The sequence below is a fragment of the Xiphias gladius genome, chromosome 20 (genome assembly GCF_016859285.1).
Source record: "Xiphias gladius isolate SHS-SW01 ecotype Sanya breed wild chromosome 20, ASM1685928v1, whole genome shotgun sequence".
NCBI lineage: Eukaryota > Metazoa > Chordata > Actinopteri > Istiophoriformes > Xiphiidae > Xiphias > Xiphias gladius.
Window position 1 is genome coordinate 14,704,396 of NC_053419.1, and position 19,694 is coordinate 14,724,089.

The 19,694-nt window shown below is 42.7% G+C and overlaps 1 protein-coding gene across 3 annotated transcripts in view; it reads left to right on the forward strand.

Annotated features, from left to right (window-relative positions):
• The window catches only part of dnm1a (dynamin 1a), a 55,400-nt gene extending 38,547 nt beyond the window's left edge, over positions 1 to 16,853 (forward strand). The window contains exons 16-22 of one of the 3 annotated variants that reach the window (XM_040157260.1): positions 10,333 to 10,442; positions 10,722 to 10,833; positions 11,131 to 11,145; positions 11,474 to 11,644; positions 11,852 to 12,093; positions 12,478 to 12,681; positions 16,735 to 16,853. In XM_040157260.1, coding sequence (XP_040013194.1) covers positions 10,333 to 10,442; positions 10,722 to 10,833; positions 11,131 to 11,145; positions 11,474 to 11,644; positions 11,852 to 12,093; positions 12,478 to 12,681; positions 16,735 to 16,798 — 918 coding nt within the window. In that variant the 3' untranslated portion in view covers positions 16,799 to 16,853. Of the gene's footprint in view, positions 1 to 10,332; positions 10,443 to 10,721; positions 10,834 to 11,130; positions 11,146 to 11,473; positions 11,645 to 11,851; positions 12,094 to 12,477; positions 12,682 to 13,592; positions 13,615 to 15,306; positions 15,338 to 16,734 lie in introns of those variants that run through there. The other 2 variants (XM_040157261.1, XM_040157262.1) reach the window with 2 other exon arrangements.
• Positions 16,854 to 19,694: the final 2,841 nt, after the last annotated feature.

The following is a 19,694-nucleotide window of genomic DNA, read 5'->3' on the forward strand; positions in this document are numbered from 1 at the left end:
AAACTGATGAAGATGAAGCTGTCACTAGAAGTTAAAAGCACCGATAAGTCAGTGCTCTCGGTTCCTGGTTGGTAACTTATCAGTGAATAGTTGTGGTCAGCTGAGCTCATGCTAAGTCTCAGCCAAGTCTGAGCCAACACCACCTACTAAAACACTGAAACCTTTCGTCTCCGTGACACATGCCGTACTGAAAGAAATTTCTCCTCGCGGAGTGAATACCTGTGACTGGATGATCTCCTTTCTCTTCTTCACATCTGACTGTCATGAAAAGATGTCTTCTTCTTGGCTGATATTTGTCTTTTCTCCCTCTTGGATAATTAGCACCAGTTCACCTCCCGACATCCTTTCATTCAACACCGCCGCACTGTCGGGGCAAAACCTGGCCGACTGTGTTCAAATGCCACCTCTGCGCCTTTTGGATTTGTCTTCCCAAGCTTCCCGCAGCAAAAAAAAAAAGTGGCTCCGGTAGCAAGAAAGGTGGACCGGCTGCAGGCTCAACGTGGCAAAGGACTGGCCACCAAGTTTCCCCTTCGAGAGACAGAAGGAGAAAAAGGAACGAGAGAGAGAGGAGATATGGAGGGAGAAGGAGGAGGAGCTCGCCGGCCCCCCATTTTTCCTTTCCTCTCTCCTCTCTTCTTCTTCTTCCTCTCATCCCTCCCTCTGTCTGGCTTTTCTTCCTCTCTCACTTTCTTTCCTTTTTTTTTTCTCTGACTTTTTGGGAGAAAGTGGAAGGTCAAAGGTGAACAGGAAGTGAGACACATTCATTTGGCATGTGTGTTGTAAAGTTTGGAAAGGGAGTGCAGCATTGGCTGCTGAGGGAGGGAACTTTTTAGTGGAAGCGTATGTGGGCAGATGGGAGGATGTCTGCGTTTGCGTGCTCACGTGGAGGCATAAAAGTGTTTCGTAAAGTGTCTGCATGTTCCTCCGTTCCATCCAGTGTATGTGCATCTCTACTTACGGTACATGTGAGTGTATATGTGGCTTTTGAATGATGGATATGTGTGTAGGAGTGGGGCTGGATGAGAGCAGAGGCTCCATGGTCTTTGTAGCGAGGGCAGGAATGTCGGCGTTTTCTTGGCAAGCAGGAGGAAGGCTTGTAATAACTCCAGATGTGCAGCCCTGTGGTCTCCATCTCTTTCTTGCTCCCTCTGTTTTTACTTCTAAAGCTGATTTCCTCTCCCTGTCCGACTCAAATAAAGAACCCTTTATGCAGCTCTGCAGCCTTCCCAGCACACACACACACACACACACACACACACACACACACACACACACACACACACACACACACGGAGGGGTGGGGGGTGGGGGGTGGGGGGTGAGGTGGTTGGACGGGTGACATAATACTGGTAAATCAGAACCAGAGCAAAAGAGGTTGTGTGTGTGTTTGGATGAGGAGGAAATGTCCGTTTGATTCACAGTTAAGACATATTGTAGTCAAAGTGGTCAAAGTTTACCTCCTTCACCTTCATTTCACACACCCTCACACACTCATGTTTAGGTTTCGTTCTTCTGGCAGACAGGAGTAATCACTGCTAGTGTTTCCAGGTGTACGTGCCTGTGTCTCTGTATGTCCATGTGTGTGTGTCTGTGTGTGTGTGTGCAGAGGTGGCCAAGGCCGTGTGTTTGTTTTAGCTATGGTTTCCGAGCTCCGACCTGAGCTCCAAATCAAAGCAGGCATGATCTCTGGAGAGACGAGTCAGCAGTACCGGCAGAGATGGAGGGATGTGGAGGGAGAGCGAGAGAAGCGGAGAGGAAAATGGAGACGAAAGAGGGGAGGAGAGCTTAAAAATGTGGGGCAGAAAGGAGCAAAACGATGCCCAGCGAGCGGGGAGTTTCAGGGAAATATGTCAAATGTATCTGAGAAACAAGCCAGAAAAGAGAATGATATAAATCAATCCCCGCTGGATTATTGTCGCAGTTAAATTTCGGGTTCAGGGATTGGAGGGAGTGAATTTTAATGGGTGGGTGGGGGAAGCGCTGCGGTCGCACCAGCATTGTTTCCACTGTTTGGATGACCAGGCAGGCAGCTCCCTTTTCAAACTCTTACTCAGTAAAGCCAGAAATACTGAGAAAGTATGCGTACACACACACACACACCAAGTGTAATCTCCAATTCCACGTTATTCTGTCTTGTCATGACTACTGCTGGTTAATATCGACATGAAAAACCTCAAGTTTCTGACTTTGTTTTTCCCGTCTTTGTATTTTGATATTACATTAAAGCGAACGACTCCGTCAGTCTATGTGGGTGTAATTATATCTTTTGTGTGTTTGCATCAGTGTGGCAAGGCTAATCTTGTAAACACCATACTGTAGATTTATTTGAGAGTGTGTATAACACACCAGCCAAACCCGTAAAGGCTGCTCCAGGATGCGATCCCTTGTATTTCATGCGAGTGTCATCATTCAGCTGTGTTTCGGTGAAAATCTCACGACTCGTTTTCTAAATAGTTCATGAGATAGCATATCAAATAGCTATTATTCTTGTTGGATAACAGGACTATAAACCACATAATATCTTGGTTCTATTTTTCTTCCCCCTCATAATATCATGTCATTATTATTTCTCTGCTGAAATGAGAAACCAACTGTCCAGCATATTTAAGCTATTGTCCAAAAATATAGTGGTGTGGTCAAAGTGTAAGAAGTAAGACACCCATTTTGGGAAATACGCTTATTCGGTTTCTGGCAGAGAGTTAGATGTGAACATGCATATCATTCTCATATTTGTGTTTTAAATATAAGGCTACAGCCGGGTAGCCTAGCTTGGCTCTGTCTATATGTATCAAAGCCACCTAGCAGCGTTTCTAAAACTCCCTAATTAACACGTTCTATCTTTTCTGTTTGATCCATGCAAAAAACCAAAGCGTACAAGTAACAGCTGACTGTTTTATGGGGGGTTGTGTGCCGAACCATTTTTGGTATCGATCTGGTCATCGAAGCTTGCTCTTTATATATTTTTGAATAGGTCAAGTATAAGCACGGCCCGTACTTGATATCTGTACCACTCTTTACAAAACAAGAAAGAAACCAACTTGATCATCTTTGCTTGTCTGTATTATAGTCTTATCAGTCTTTGCTGCTTTTTAAATATAAAGAATATAAGGCTCAAAGATGTAAGACACAGGTCTTTCATCTTTGAGCCTTATAGTCTTTTGAGAAATTTTTGAAGAAAACTAACATAACTTTTTGAAGGAAACTAAAAGATCTGATGGAGAAAAAGATGGAAAAAATGGTAACAATTGTACCAAAACCAGTAATGAATAAATTGCTGACTCTCATTGTAAAAGAAAACATTAGAAAAGGGGGTCAGAGATTGTAAAAGAAAAGCAGGACCTGAGTGATGACCGCAGCATGCCAGAGGGAGCCAACGAGGTAAACAGCCTGGTTTGTGGATAATTCAAAGTTTATCCTGCCTGACTGATGAGATAAATGAGAAATATGTGTTTGTCTTTTTGTAAATTATCGTTTTTCCCCTGATTGTTCCCTTCATATCCAGAGCATAATGTCAATACAAAAATCATTAGAGAAACAAAGTCTGGGGCTAGGCCCAAACAGACACAGGACAGATAAAACGAAACCACAGTGGCGTGCGCTTAGTGTGTGCGTGTGTGTGTTCGGCAGTGTTGTAATTTTGTTACATGCATGTGAGATTCTGCAGGCTCACTCCCTCTTTTGAAGGAGGAGTGACAGACATTTAAAGATTGCTGCATGTGTTTAATAAGACCTGATATATGTGGTAGTATTCTTTGGTTGTTTTATAGCTTTATAGCTTTTAAAGAATATATTCCCAGGTTGCAAACTATATTTACGGCAACTGTATTCTTTTTGTAATATGTTATTTTTTTATATTTTGTCTTAATGACTGACTTTTCCATGATTACATGAACGAGATACAAATGAATCTTTAACCTTGACATGAGTGAGAGATGTGGTTTTCATACATATCAAGTTTTAGAAGACTACATTTACTATATAAATGTAATGTAAAAAAAAAAATCCCTTTCCACCCTTGGATCTGTCCACCATTCGCACAATCATGTCATAAAAATCACTCAGTTCGAACACACCCTGTGTGTAATACGTGTATAAGTTTGGGTTAAAAGGGCAAATTTTATATCTTGGCAGTTCATTTTACTATAAAAAAGTCCTGTAGCAGTTCATTGAGGTCTCCCTGTATTTGGATTATGCAGTGCTGAGGATCAAGAGACTGTTACGCGTCAGGGAACACGATTTGGTTAAGATTAGGAAAGAAGAATACCATTATTTGAGTTACCAGGGTCTTCAGACATGCAGCAAATAGTTAGTATAGTTCAGTATTTTCTGTCTAAATAAAGACTGTCCTTGTTTTATTAAGTAGGTATTCAGTTCTTCTCTTGTTTTGAATCTATTAATGTCACACATACATGTTAGGACTCATATAGTGTGCATTTATTACAGCAGAACCTTAGCCAAGAGGTTGCACATGTGTGAGTTCAAAGCATGTTTGCATTTTGGACTCACATGTGAACGTTTTGCCCCGATGTATTCTGACATCTAGTGTTTACCTCAGATGTGGAGGCTTCATATTTTTGCATGTTTTTTGAACCCGTCATTACACCTCATAATTAACCTCATAATTTGTTTCACGTGTGAAAACTAAGAGGCTCTTCTCAGGCCTCATTCGTCACTTCGACGTGGTGTTTAAGAAGTTCATTTTAAGTTCACATGTCTTTCAGGCTTCGTCCCACCATGTAGCTGCTATTGTCTTTTACTCAGAGCTTTGTGCCAAGCACACACAGATACCACACACACAGGTCGAACGGAGCGTTTGCCCTCTATCAGACAAGAGTCACTAGACGTGTGGGGATTTTCACATGTGTTTATGTTGTTAGTGGACCGGGGTCTCCCCTCCCTCCTCCTCCTTTTACTCTTTGGTGGTCACCGATGATTGATCACACGTCCTCCGGCCGTAGCCCCAAGGTTGTTACACCGACCGTCTCCAGAAGTAAACGCAGAGCAGATAATTAACTGCTTAGCAATTAGCTGCTAAACAGGAAGGTACCACTGACCTGCCAGCCTGTGTTCAGCCGGAATGCTGACTGAATGTGTCATTGTCATGTAGACACCACGTTTCCTTTCCCCACAAAGAAGTTTATTTTTGTTTGTGCTCATTCCCACAGGAAGAGCCAAGCAGAGCACAAAGGCTGTCACTTTTTAAGGAGAAATGAGGAGGCAGAGTCAGCTGAAATTGGACACTGAAAAAAAAAAAAAAAAAAAAAAAAAGACAACAAGAGCTTCCGCCAGCCAAATAAAACATAAAGTACATTAAAGTCTGAATTCGTGATAACAAGAAATTGTGAGAATTTATGTTTTTTTTTTTATCCCTGTGAAACTTGACACTGAAGATTAGATTTGTTATCTAGTAGCACTTTGCATGATATATGAAGCATTAGAAAGTGTGGACACTGGCATGCTGCCCAAGGTGATTTGTTCAGAGCATTATTGCACAACCTTGTAGCCCAATGAGTCATAAACAGCTGTATATTTTTACACATTGTCCCAGAATAGCTCCAGTCTAGCTGTTTCCAGTCATAATTCTCTCCGCTAAATTGTTTGCCGTTGCTGATTTGAATGTTGGCAACATGTGGCCTCACTGTAAATGAAGCCCAAATGGCATTACGTTAAATAAAGTTTCTTCAGATGCTCTTTCTGCTGTTTCTCAAAGACATATTACTCACAGACCAAACACAGATTTTGCATGCATAAGTTGGTTTTTTGATTATATTTAGACCCAGTGATATCTGTAAAGTTTTTCTTGAATAAATGTATTTAACTGGACTGAACTCTTTGAAATAATTTGTGGTTGAGTATAGATGCTAAACAAGCTTTTCCTCAAGTGCTTCCAACCCAACGAATCTCAATCTTTTCACATCTTTCCACATCCCCATCGTGTAAGACTCACAGAACTTCCCTCTGTGTTTAATTTTTTTTTTTTTAAAGTCAGAACTCAATAGGGGAATGGCAGAAGAATGGAGGGAAAGAAAAACGGAGGGAGGTGAGGAGGAGGGTTGTGAAAATTGCCGCTGGCTGCCACCCAGGGCCCAGTCTTTGTGGTAATGAAGGGTTAGAAGCAGCGTTATTGCTCACAGATGCCGTGCGGGTTCTCCGAGGCCCTTTGATGCATGGCCCAAGTCACCAGACTCCCATCACCATACACACTACCACACGCACACACACGCACTAGGACACGCATCCTCTTAAAACAACATGGATGCCGTTAAAGACTATCTTCTTGGTTTTGCCCACTGAACTACTCAGATTTGTTTCAAAGTGTTAATTGGATACGGTTTATTTAAGGTCCCCGTGTGTGTGTTTGTTTCGGGTGTGTAGTATTTCCCTTTGTGTGTGTGTGTGTGTGTGTGTGTTTGTGTGTGTCTGTGTGCGTGCGTGCGTGTGAGGCCATATTTCATCCACATTTTGAAATTCTGTTTGAATCTCTGAGACGTTTTTTTGGAGATTGTGCATGGTGGTAAAGTGCCTTTATGAATCCAGAGGTGAACTTCCTCTGGTTTTTCATAATTAGCCTGCTATTACTCACTAGCAAAACAGAACCATGGAAAGTACTTTGCTCACACACGGCTCCAAACACCACAGGCTAACTACGAGGGTGCACTGCCTCGTCTGCTGCATGTGTGTGTGTTTGTGAGAGAAAAAAATGTCATGTGTGTGTGTGTAGAGTCTCAGGCGAAAAGGGCAGGTATCACACATCACATCGTGGTTCAGGTGTACAGGTAAAGAATTGATTAAGCTACCAAAAAACAATGGATGTGAAAACCAGTAAAGTCAGTGATGTAGGCGGGTGAATGGATGAGTGAAGAGTAGTGTAACGTTGTATGCTAAAATGGAAAGACTGAGCAAGCCAACTGTTAGAGGTTTTAAACCCAGAATCCCAGGTTAATTACAATCAAAAATATTGAATAGCAACATCTCTTTCCAGAAACCGGTGTCCTTTTTAAGTAAGTAGGCTCGGCTGCTGGTGGGTACGCTGTAACCTCAAGGCCAGCCACACCCTGGGCATCTTCTGCTGCAGCGTTTGTGTGTTGAACTCGCAGTAGTGCGACATTAGCAGAGTCGCACCGGCATACACTCAGTTGCCACCATTAGGTACACCCGTACAATCTAATGTAATCCAATACACCTGCTCTGACATAAATCTTACTTTCGTGATACCTATAATGTTGATTTTTTTTTTCTTTTTTGTTGACAGTCATAGAGGTGTTAATGCAATTACAACTTTTTAGCAGTCAGGTCATAGTAAGTAGTGGTGGTGTACTGGACGCAATTATCATCAGAGGCATTTCTAATATTCTGTCCAACTCATGTATGGATGCGGGGAAAACAATTACAAACACCTCTAGTCCAGTACAACACCTTTAAGTATGACCTCAATAATAAAGACATGAAGCGACTGCAGCCGTTGTCCAGGCCTGAACAAAGCCTGGACCATATGTTCAAACTACTCAGCTCTGTTGTGTGTGTTCGTGTGCATGAAAACAATTAATGGCTTGACGTCTAGTCCAGATCTAGCAAGGAATCATCCGGAGGCACTGAAGGCCGCACTACACTGGGTGAGAAGTATACCCCAGCCCCCGTGGCACCACGAACATGCTGCCGAATGCTGGGCTGAGTCACTGCCGCGCAGCCGTTAGGGCGAGCGCGGATCATCACCTCCGCCAGTTGTGCGGCCTCCTCGGAGCCACACGGACCCTCGCAGGTGGCGAGAGCTTCACCAAACGCTTCTTTATTGCTGTGAGCAAAATGTGTGCGGATGCCGAAGCGGACGTGAGGCGCCACGGACATGACATCGTCCAAAACATTTCCGTCCACGGTGCCTTCCAAAAGCAGTGGAAAGTGGCTGTCCCAGAAAAGGACAGACACTCACCGGAGGGACTCCTGAAGAAACAGAAAACAGCAAAAGGGACTCACAGCAAAGGACTGTAATTATGCTGCTGTTAGTCATTAAGGATAAATGAACACTAAAAAAACTATAATCTAATAAATAAACAAGACTTGAGTTCTTCAATACAAGCACTAGATGTCTTTAATGTTTTAAGGGTTTAAGGCGTAATACTGCATACAGTGAGGGTCCAAAAGTCCGAGACCACCGTTATCTCATATAAGCAGGTCCTCTGTGCATCTGTATGTGTGCATGCATGACTCCGTTTTCTCCCGTGTCCCCATGTGCGCTGTGCTCAGTGTCTGAAATCTGTGCTTTTGCCTGCTCATGGTGACTGACTTTTATGGGGAGCATATGGGAAAGTGCTCAATCCCCAACTTCCCCAAACACGTAAAAACACACACATGCAGGACGGGCTGATTGACAGAGCGCAAAAGCCGATAATCTGCCTAAAGTGTGTGTCAGAAGTCTGTGCATGATCTTGGAATAATACGCAGTATGCACACTTTCTTATCTGTTGTTTTTCTTTATAGTTTGTACATGCACCAAACTCGTCTCTGCATCCAATCTCACACCCAAGTAGTGGCTCTTACTACCTTAACAAAATATGTTAATGCAACTTAATACATCAAGCTTCTTTTATCATATACGTGTCCTTTCTGCTACTGCTTTAGTTGAGTTCAGTTTCTCCGTACTTTCCCCACATTATGCACACACACTCACACACACTAGCGACCCCCCCCCCCCAAATACTCTCCTTACTGGATTTACTGGCCAGAGGAGAGGAAAATGTATGAATCAGTCCAAGGTTGCTCCCTCCCAGGGAGAGGGAAAGCCAGAGAGCGACGGGAACAAGGGAAAAGAGGAGAAAAAAAAGGATGAGGGGTGAGGGAGAAAAGGAGCAAGGCGAAAATTGAGAAATACTGAACAGACCGGAGAAGGAGCAACGGGACTTTGTTGCCCTCACCACCACTATAAATGTTGATGTCAGCATTCAGCAGCTTGTTTAGTTTTTTTTTTTTCTTTTCTTTTTTGTGTATCAGACACCTGGGTGTAGTGACGTTGCCAAAACGTGTGTGTGTAGGTGTGTGTGTGTGTGTTTATGTGTGTGAGAGAGTGAGAGAGTTTTTACGTGCATTTAGGGGATATGACCATTTGGCTGCACAGGTCATAAATCCTTTGATGAAGGAGTCTGGTCACACAACCCACCCCCCCTTGACACACACACACACACACACACACACACACACACACACACACACACACACACACACACACACACACATACACAGACATCGGGTTGGGCAGGGCAGGCCCATGGTTAGCTCTCCAGATGGTTTTAAGGTTAGTTAGAGACTATGCTCAAAGGTGCTGTTTGAAACCTAAGCTGTGTGTGTGTATGTGTATGTATGTATGTGTGTGTGTGTGTGTGTGTGTGTGTGCGCACGCATTTCTAAGCTATGTTTATAGAAACTCACTCACCCTGTGCTATTTTTGGCTTCACATTCTGTGAATTCTAATTTTACTGTCAATAGTAAAACACTGACACACTCATGCACATCCACCCTTGGTGGATAAACTTCAGTTTTTAACAATAGACTTTCAGGAGTTTAACTGCAACGTTGTGTGTGTGTGTATGTGTGTGTGTGTGTGTGTGTGTGTGTGTGTGTGTGCGTGCGTGTGTGCGTGTGTGATACTGAGATAGAGGAGGAGAGAGAGTGCCGGCATGTCTCAGACTGAGATGACTAACTTTGAGGTTCCCTTATTCATAAATAGCTGGATGTCTGGATATCATACGTTGTTTGCAGATTTACAAGTTCAAGAGATTTCTACACTGGAAGGCGGTTTCTCCCTCCCTCCCTCCCTCTCTCTCTCTCTCTCTCTCTCTGTATGTGTGTTTCTCATTTGTTGCTCGCCCCCCCCTTTTTTTTTTCACAACTGTAATCAAAACCACAGACTGGAGGACTGTGTACGACTTTCCCATTTGCCTCTCTTGCCATTTTCTTCTCTTTTTTTGTCTGCTGTTCAATCTAATATGTGAGCGTTTACTCCAGATCTTCTTTCATCTTCCTTCTTTTTCTCTCTTTTAATCATAGTTTCTGTCATTGATTATGATTGCTTCCCAAGCTGACGCTGAAAAATCTTATTTTAAGTACATTACATCGAGTAGTACATGTATCAGCCCACAATGATCTAAATGCAGCGTCTACTTTTGCAGTGGCCCTTTGGGTCTTGTATTCAGTGTCAGTGCGAATACTGTAAATCCCTATGACCGTTTTTTTTTGTTTTTTTTTACCTCTGAGCCAAATTCCTCACCCACGGAGCAGCCCAGTCGTTCCCCTTCTCTCCCTCACACGTTACTGATTGTGTTTCCCTTTCGCCCCCTGCAGGAGAAAGAGAAGAAGTACATGCTGCAGGTGGACAACCTGAGGCTGCGCGATGTGGAGAAAGGTTTCATGTCCAGCAAGCACATCTTTGCCCTCTTCAACACTGAACAGAGGTGCTATTACACACGCGCACACACACACATCAGTATATATATATATATATATATATACACACAGCAGATACACATTACTGATTACATACTACTATGGTGTTTTACCTGACTTTAGCAGCTTTCTATACTTTTGGGTAGTTTAATCTATAACTTGATCGTATCTTTTTTGAATGTAAAACCTCAAACGGACAAAGTAATTAGCAACTAAATAGAAGTACAGCACTTGAGTGAATGTAAAAATATGAGGCAGTTTGTCTTGCTGTTATTGCACGTCCACAGGAACGTTTATAAGGACTACCGTCAGCTGGAGCTGGCCTGTGAGACTCAGGAGGATGTTGATGCGTGGAAAGCCTCCTTCCTCAGAGCTGGAGTTTATCCCGAACGGGTCACGGTAAGCTTTATTTAGAAGGACACACAGCATTACGTTGCTTTTTTATTCCTATCATACATAACTAAAAATGTGTGTTCTCAAAACCACATGTAAAGTAAAACACATTCTTAACCCTCACTTTGTCAACGTTGTATAGACAGAGTAAAGTTAATTATTGGTTTGGTTTTTTAGTTTTTCTTTTTTTTTTTACAAGAGTTGTCTAGACTGTTGCTGTAGTTGTTGCGTATTTGGAGTCCATTTTAATGTTGTCATATCACTCATGTGATTATGTATCTGTCTTTTTCAATGTCTTTGTAGGATAAGGAAGGAAAGGTATGTCATTTTGGTCTACATCCTGCCTCGTCATTGTGTCTTGTAGTACGTTTCACCCTAAAACATTTAATTGGAAAGAATTCTTCTAAATGGAGTAGAGAGTATGAGATGATTTCTTGGCACTGCTGGCCAAAACGAACCAGACAAAAAAGACAAAAAAAGACAAGACAAACAAGAAAATTTTTTTTTTCCTACTGTGCAATTACCCTCTTTCTTTCTATTTTATGATGTCTTACGTTTGTCCACTTTGATAGTTCCTATTTCTTCCTTTTTTTTCCCTTTTATCTCAGTGAAATCAAAATTCTCTACATTTTTTTTTTCTCTGCAGAGTGATGGCGGCGATGAAAGCAGCTCTGACAGCTTCGTGCACAGCATGGACCCGCAGCTGGAGCGGCAGGTGGAGACCATTCGTAACCTGGTCGACTCCTACATGGCCATCGTCAACAAGACCGTCCGTGACTTGATGCCGAAGACCATCATGCACCTCATGATTAACAATGTCAGTCACTGCTGTGGGATGCTGCGGTGTTATTGTTACATGTGACACCAGCAGGAACTGTGATGTTGTGGCAGACCATTTTTCATTTCCATTTCATTTCTTTCAGCTGTACATATGTTCCAAACATTGACATCTACCAAAAAAAATTAAATAAATAAACAGGACTAGAGCTGTCATCACCAAACGTTTCTCGCTCCCTACGCCCAGACCAAGGAGTTCATCAACGCCGAGCTGCTTGCCCAGCTGTACTCGTGCGGCGACCAGAACACGCTGATGGAGGAGTCTCAGGAGCAGGCCCAGCACCGCGACGAGATGCTGCGGATGTACCACGCCCTGCGAGAGGCCCTCAGCATCATCGGGGACATCAGCACGTCCACCATAACCACCGCCACGCCGCCGCCTGTGGACGACTCCTGGCTGCAGGTGCATCGGGGCGGCTCCGGAGGAAGGTAAGGCATGATGTCAATGGACAGACGAAGAGCGGGATATCTTAACATGCATTGGGTAACCATTTCTACCATTTAAGGTTCCATGCTTTACTGTATTTGGACCGGATTTGTTGTATGTTTCTTACAGCCTCCTAATTGGTGGAGGAGTTGCATTTGTCAGGTGTCTTGATGATAAGCAATGCTTAGAAAAATGTGGTGCGTATCATGGAGTAATTCAGGGAATAGTGAAGTGCTCAGGTAAGGACAGGAAGAACATAGAGACAGTAAAAGAGAACATCGAACAACTACACCATGATTATTCTACTAAACGTATTTCTTGCTGCACTTGATGTGCTTCGATCTTCACTGGTGCTTTCTTTGTTCCTCTCTTCCCTTCTCCTCCAGGTCTCCAGCCACCAGTCCAACTCCAAACCGCAGAGCTCCGCCGGGACCTCCTGCCCGCCCGGGCTCTCGTGGGCCTCCACCTGGGCCTCCACCTGCCGGAGGACCCCCTGTGCCGTCTCGTCCCGGAGCTTCTCCCGACCCTTACAGTGGGCCGCCACCCACCGTGCCATCCCGGCCCAACCGCGCACCCCCAAGTGTGCCCAGGTGAGTCGAAACATGAAACCCTTTTTCACACCGATGTAAAGTATGCTCCAGTAGATTTTACAAGGACATTAACATCCAAACCATAGCTTATAACATTATGACAAGCTATCCAACCTGAAGTGTGGATACTCTCTGTTACTAAGGGGCGTGTGAAGACACCTGGATGAGGGATGAAGGAGGTAAATGAAAGTGGAGAGCTCTTGTTGTGATAGATGAATAGATCTCCCTAAATAGATGGATAGACAGTGAAAAAATGATCAGTTGAAATCAGTTGATTTTTTTGGGCCTTTCTCTCTTGATTTTTTTCCTTGGTTCTGTCGGCTTATCTTTCTAGCACCACTTTGAACTCTCAGCACGCTGTCAAGCATCACCATCAAGAGCTAACACTCCACTGTTCATCGCTAACACACACCTCACCACTGTCCTCATTCAAGATACTTAAGCTTTAAAGCCACTCAGTGACTGGAATGAGGGTTATAAGGGGACTGAGAAAGTGTGGGTTTTTTCCTTCTGTTCTCCATTAACTATATCTGTCGTCGCACCTGTAACGTTTGCCTCGTGCTTGCCTGTGTTTGTGAGATAGCCGATTCTTTTGACCTGGAACCATCGATTGTCGGAGTAGCAGCTTGCCTCTTTTACCGCAGGGGACACCAGCGTTGCTGAGCAAAGCTCTCGCCGGCACATTCAGCCTCAAAATCTGATCTGAGTATCTCAAAACCCTCAACTTGTGAGCGCTGATTCTCCCGTCTAAATCATTTTCCTGTATTCCGGTCTGTCCTAAGTGAGAGCTGAGCACATGTGACGTTGGTCATTTCCTGCACTGTAACTGTTTGCACTCCTTTTCTCTTTTCTTCATCCCACTCTCCCTCACCACACCTCTGTCCCACACATGACTATGGTTCCTTCTACAGAATCACTATCACTGACCAGTGAGGAATAACGCTTCTGGTACGTTGGGTACTTTCCGCCATTATCATCATCATCATCACTTTCCTTCTTTCTCTTCCTCTCAGAACGCATCCTTTCACTGCATGCCATTTACGTTTCTCTTCTCAGAGCGCCGCATGGGCAAACACACACCCAGGATGTGTGTGTTTGGATCAGTGTGTGAGCCTTTTGGCATTGACGCTAATTTGTTTCTTGAAGGGGTATCAGTATGTCAGAACGGGAAAGAGGAATTTTTTCTCAGTTCACAGCAGCAGCGGGTTACACAGGATTAAACTCAAATGTCCAAATCTTAATGATTATTTTTCGATTTGTGCCAGTGTTATATGTGATGTACAGTGTATATGCCATGACATCCAACCCATCCCTTGTCTCTGAGTGTCTGATGTTGTCCTTCAGAATCACTTCATCTGCCAACATCACCGTTCAGTACAGAGTTTAGCGAGGCCATTCTCTGGCAGTGCTGGTGATTCTTAACCGACTTTTGCCTTTTTCTTGGGAAACAGCAGGCAGTTTTACCATTGTAGGCCTCTGAAAATAGTTCAAATGAAACAATCTGAAAGGGGAAAATCACATTACTTCATTTTTAAAGGCTTACAAAGTAAAAAGGAGAAATGTCAGAAAAAGATTTTTTTTTAAAAGGAATAGTTTGCTCATTTTGGGAAATATGCTTATTTCACGTTTGTACAGTAAATATGTATCTACTGAGGGCGGCCAGTCAGCGTAGCTTAGCGCAAGAGCTAGAAACATTGGAAAACAGCTAGCCTGGCTCTGTCCAAAGTAACAAAATCCACCTACCGGCACCTCTAAAGTTCACGAATCAACATGTTTTTAGCTAGTTTTTTCTCATCCGTATAAAAAAACTGAATTGTAAAATTGCCATATTGAGATTTAGCAGGGTATTTACGTGCAGGACTATTTTTTTGGCCTGGTGTAGTGACTTTGTGGAGCTTTTCTACTCTTTCTGCTAAGCTAAGCTAATTGGCTGCGAAGATAAGCTAACTGTACCTTTATGTTTACAGTACAGGCACGAGAGTGGTATTGATCTTCTCATCTAACTCTCAAACAAAAGCGGAATGTCCCAAAATGTCAAACTATTCCTTTCTAATTTTCCTATATGCTTAATTGTTTATTATCTCTTGACCTGTGACATTTATTCAGTTGGAAACCACTTTTGAGGAGGGTATTTTAAATTTGTGCCCACATACTTAAAATTCAACAATATGTTGTTTTCACACTTCTATGCCTTTCGGGGTTTTTACTTGATTTCTGTTTTCACTATGGTGACCTCCTGTAGCACCGTAGGATTATTGACACAAATCACCATGAAAAGCTTCATTAATAATCTTCTTAGCTGCATGCTTCTGTGCTTAGATAACACTCGACAATGGAGTAATACTGCCTGCTTTTGGCCTCGACTGCGTACATTACTTGCATTGTGGCCGTGTTAACTGAGCCGGACATCTCTGTGATGTTGGTTATGTTTTCGGGTTTCATCCCTGTGTTATCTCATGATATCAGTGGTCATCTGTGTGAGTGACGGTGCAGTTTTTCTGTGTACGTGCATGAATTTACACACGGTGGTCCAGAAACAAGCACGCACCTTGAAGACACTAATCCAACGTGTTCCCCTCCTCTCTTCTCCGTATCTCTTCCTGTGTGTTTGTGTGTTCATGGCAGTCGGAGACCCCCACCTTCTCCAACCCACTAGACCTCTGAGCTCCTCCCTCCCTCCTCTGTCTGGCCATCCGTCCCTCCTCAGGATGAGAGGCTATGGACAACAGCGCCACCTCCCTGTCGGTTTCTGCCTCACCTGACCTGAGCTGGCTCCCTTCTCCTGCTCCTACTTCTCCCTTACAACAAGTCGTGTCTCTCCCTCTCTCCCCTCTGTTTCGCACAGTCATGCAGAATACTGGAAACACCCCTGCATGACTGACATGTCAACATGCTGAACCATCAGAATTTAAATAAACTATGTAGAGGATAAGAAAATAACTGATAAGAAACAAATTGGTGAGTGTATGCGCGCATTTGCATGCACACCTGCTTACATAAATACACACATATATAGATATATATACACAAGCAAACGCACACAAGGTATTTTTTTCCTCCTTTTAAACCTAAAGGAGGAGACTTTTGCAAATTTAGCATGACACTTTGCCTGGGTATTACATTATGCTCCTGCATCTCTAATGGGTATCCTGGCTACTGACTGATTTATTCTTCTCTTATTAATATTTGTTCTTATCTTTCTTTTATTTTTTTCTCCCTGATTCCTTTTCTTTTTTTTTTTCAAAAAGGAATACTTCACCAAAAAATGTTAAGTTTAAATCACAGACTCACCCTGTATTTCCTGTCATGCTGGGAGAAAAAAAATTCGCAGCTTTCGAGTTTTTCAAAATTGGTAGCTATTCTTGGTAAAAAATAAAATAAAAAATGGCACTGAACAACAAAACAATATCAGAATGTCCATAACAAATTCTTCTGTTCAGTTACTTTGGTGACAAAACATTGTTTAAGATGAGCTGAGCAACTCGATACAAGAGACTTGGACTATGCTGCATGATGCATGCTTAGATTTTACTCTCATTTCGTAAAAACTTGCAAGTGAGTGTGTTTTTTTTTCCTCGCCGCATTTCAAGCTATGAGGTGAAAGTAACAGACACAAAATGTTGGTGGAGTATTCCTTTTAGGAGGGTGACGCAAGCTTAACTGGACTGGACTGGATAATGTATCTTTGAAACTCTGTGTTTTTCTTTCCATTTCCAACTGTTCTGTTCAGGTTATGGTCTGTAGTAGTGGTTCCCACCAAAATCACAGGCGAGGACACACTTCAATCCCATTAAATCAAGTCCACTTGTACCCGAGCACTAAAAATCCAAAGAGGAGAACCGTGCCATTCACGCATTCAGTATTTATCTTAAAAGTTGCAAGTTGTGGTTTTTCATTTCTACCATTATTCTGAGCTGTAGATAAACAGAATGACTTCCCCAGTGTGTCCTCACCTCTATGATTTCGGGGGGGTTTCCTCTTTTCATCTTGTTCATCCTGCCATGTAAGGTCTTCTGTTTTTCTCTCTGTTTCTACTCTTTTCACGGAAAATAGCCGGCCAAACAAGGGTGGGCCCTCTCACCCTGAGAGCCCCCTGCCACCGTTCTTCGACTCTTAGAAGAAACCCCCTCTCCTCTCTTTTACCTCCCCTCTTCTAAAACTCCCATTTCCCATCAGCTATCAGACTGCACCATCCATGACTCTCTCACACACACACACACACACACACACACACACACACACACACACACACACACACACACACACACACACACAACACACACACAAGGGAGGAGGGCTTAAACCAAAAATAAGGGGGGAAAGGATCAGCTACAGACTTCTCACCCTCACATATCTGGACAGATAAGGGGCTGCTGCTCTTCATCCTTGCTTTCCCTCCCCCTCTCCCTCTTCCCCCCCTTTGCTGTAGGACAGGAGGAGCGATCATGCGAGGGACTGTCGGTATCTTTTTTTTCGCTTGTTGTAGCCCCCAGAAGGCCCCGCTGCCGCCAAATTCACCTGTGTTTTCTTTCTGTCATCGAATCGCTTTGAGTGGACAGCCTAATTGTTCACATGACTGTAATGTCACACAGCTGTGTCACAGCCACCACCCTCTTAAAACGCTGTTGTCTGTGCTTCCACAGAACCTATGCAACAAAGAAAATGGATTTCCAATCTTTTTTTTGTTGGTTTTTCGACTTAAAGAGGCTCCTCCCGTGGCACCCTTCCCACTTTCCTCCTCTCCTCTTCACAAAAACTTTGTTTGCATTATCTTATGGAGGTGGGCTCTAAATAGAAAGTGCAATATATATAGGATGTCCTTCTGCAGACAGCTGCATGCCAGAAGTCAAACAAGAACCAGAGTACATTTTTAACTGGGAGGAAGGGAATATGTGGCCTGGGTTGCACCCTGAGATCCTTGTACATCCTTTTTCATTCAGAAGGAACTGATGGGGGAGGTTTTAAATATCTGGTGTGTGTTTCTAAGTCCGCTTTGATCACATTATGCATCAAACCTTCTGATATACTGACAGGGAAACTTCCAGGTTTATAATCTGCCATTTCTTTTCTGTTTTTTTTTCCTCTTTTTTTGTTCCTTTTCTTCCTTCTCTCAGTGGTCACGGGGGTGAGTGAGAACATGAAAACAGCCACAGCCTATGCATAAAACTATCAAATGCTCCTTTTGTTTCACCCTCACTTTGCTGTGTGAGAGCCTGTGTGTTGACCCCCCATCTTGTCACCCTTTTTTCTACCACTGAACTCACTGCTGTCAGGTCGATGTGTTGTATTTTGACCCCACTGCAAAATAACAAACCCACAGGCCACGACAAACCCCGTCTCTGTACCTCAATTGATGTGATTTACAAACCAGCTGAAACACTTCAGTGACCCCTTGTGCAACGTAGTACCCCATGACTGCAAAGCAGACACAACAAAGCATATTCTACTTATTATTTAACAGTAAATTGTTTATTATGGACATATCTTAATGCGTTATTCTGTATATGTGTGGTGCATCTTATGGGACCTGTCTAGAGAATTTAGTCTGCAATGTATGAAATTGCTGAGTATTTAAATTATTATGAATAAATGAGTATGTGTATAAGGAAATAATATTTGAAAAACTTTCAAAAAATGTATAATGCAGTGATGTATATGGATGTCTGCAGGTTGTTTGATACTTTAGCTTGTAGCAGAGAGGGTTTTTTGTTTTGTTTTGTTTTCCTTTCCTCGTCTCTCTCTGTGTAGAAGAGCAAGGGGATGCAGTGGGAATGTGTGAACTCCTGCAGCAACCGGGTCCTGCATCTTGTTCAAACTGATGTGGAGAAAAGGGATGACTTTACCCTGCGGGACGACTGTGCTTTGTCAACACATTAAAACCTCAGTGTACTGAAAGGAGCTTCCTCTTTGTCTTCTTTTTCCCGTTACGGTGGTAAACATTAGCATCGCAGCTACATTGGATCTGTTCGGAGAACTTGTGTATTGGGTTTAGGGGACACCAGTAAAAATAATGTAAACACACTTTATGGAAGAAAAGACATTAATTTTAAAGTGACTTTCAACTATTTTTTGATATATATCACTTGATATACAGTTGCAAAGGCATGAAGACAATTTTGATAATGGTTTACAGAAAACGTCGCAAAGATAATATCCAGTGTCTTGGGTAAACGAGGTGAGTGTTTGTGACAGAACAGCAGGGATCTTTACCAAACTTAAAAAAACAAACTAATGAGCTTATTCTGACAGTTTAGTGAGACGTGAGAAATGCTTTTCATTGGACAAAATGTAAATTATATCCTGCATTGCTTTTGATTTGTTGTTTTTTGACTTGCTGCCACCAAACGTTGTACAGCGGAATATGTGTGGAGCTGCAAGATAATCGATTGACAGAAAACTAACCAACCAGTAATTCTGACAGTCCAATAATCTTTTAACTATTTTTTTTAAAAACAAAAATAAAAAAAAATTCACTGGTTCGAGCTTCTCAAACACAATTATACCAACTCTTCTATCATACTAAATTAAATATCTATGGGGTTTAGATTATCAGACAAAATAAGCAGTTTGTAAATGTCAGCTTGAGCTTTTGACATTTTATAGACTTAACTAATTGTAATCTTTAGTTGCAGTCCTAGGTATATGTCTGCATCATACAAAAATGATCTAATGGAAACTGGTTTGTTTCTCTGGCAGAATTCTGGGTTTGCAATCCAGATGTGCCAAATTTAAAAGAAAGAAAAAATGTTTTTCGATTTTTTCAGAGGTTCAAAAGTTACAGGCTAAAGTGATATTTGGACTGATTTGCTCATAGGCTCTCTGGTCATTTTGTTGTTACTGCGTCTGTGATCATGATGTTGAAAAGCAACGGGCCTGTCCTATGAAAGACATTCTGTAGGAACACCACAGGTTTGAATAATAAAAATGAATGATGGCTGAATTTCGTTTCGCTGCTTCCGTTTCAGCGTGCTGGTATTGTTCATCCTGGAGCCAACATTAATGTTATTAGTTAC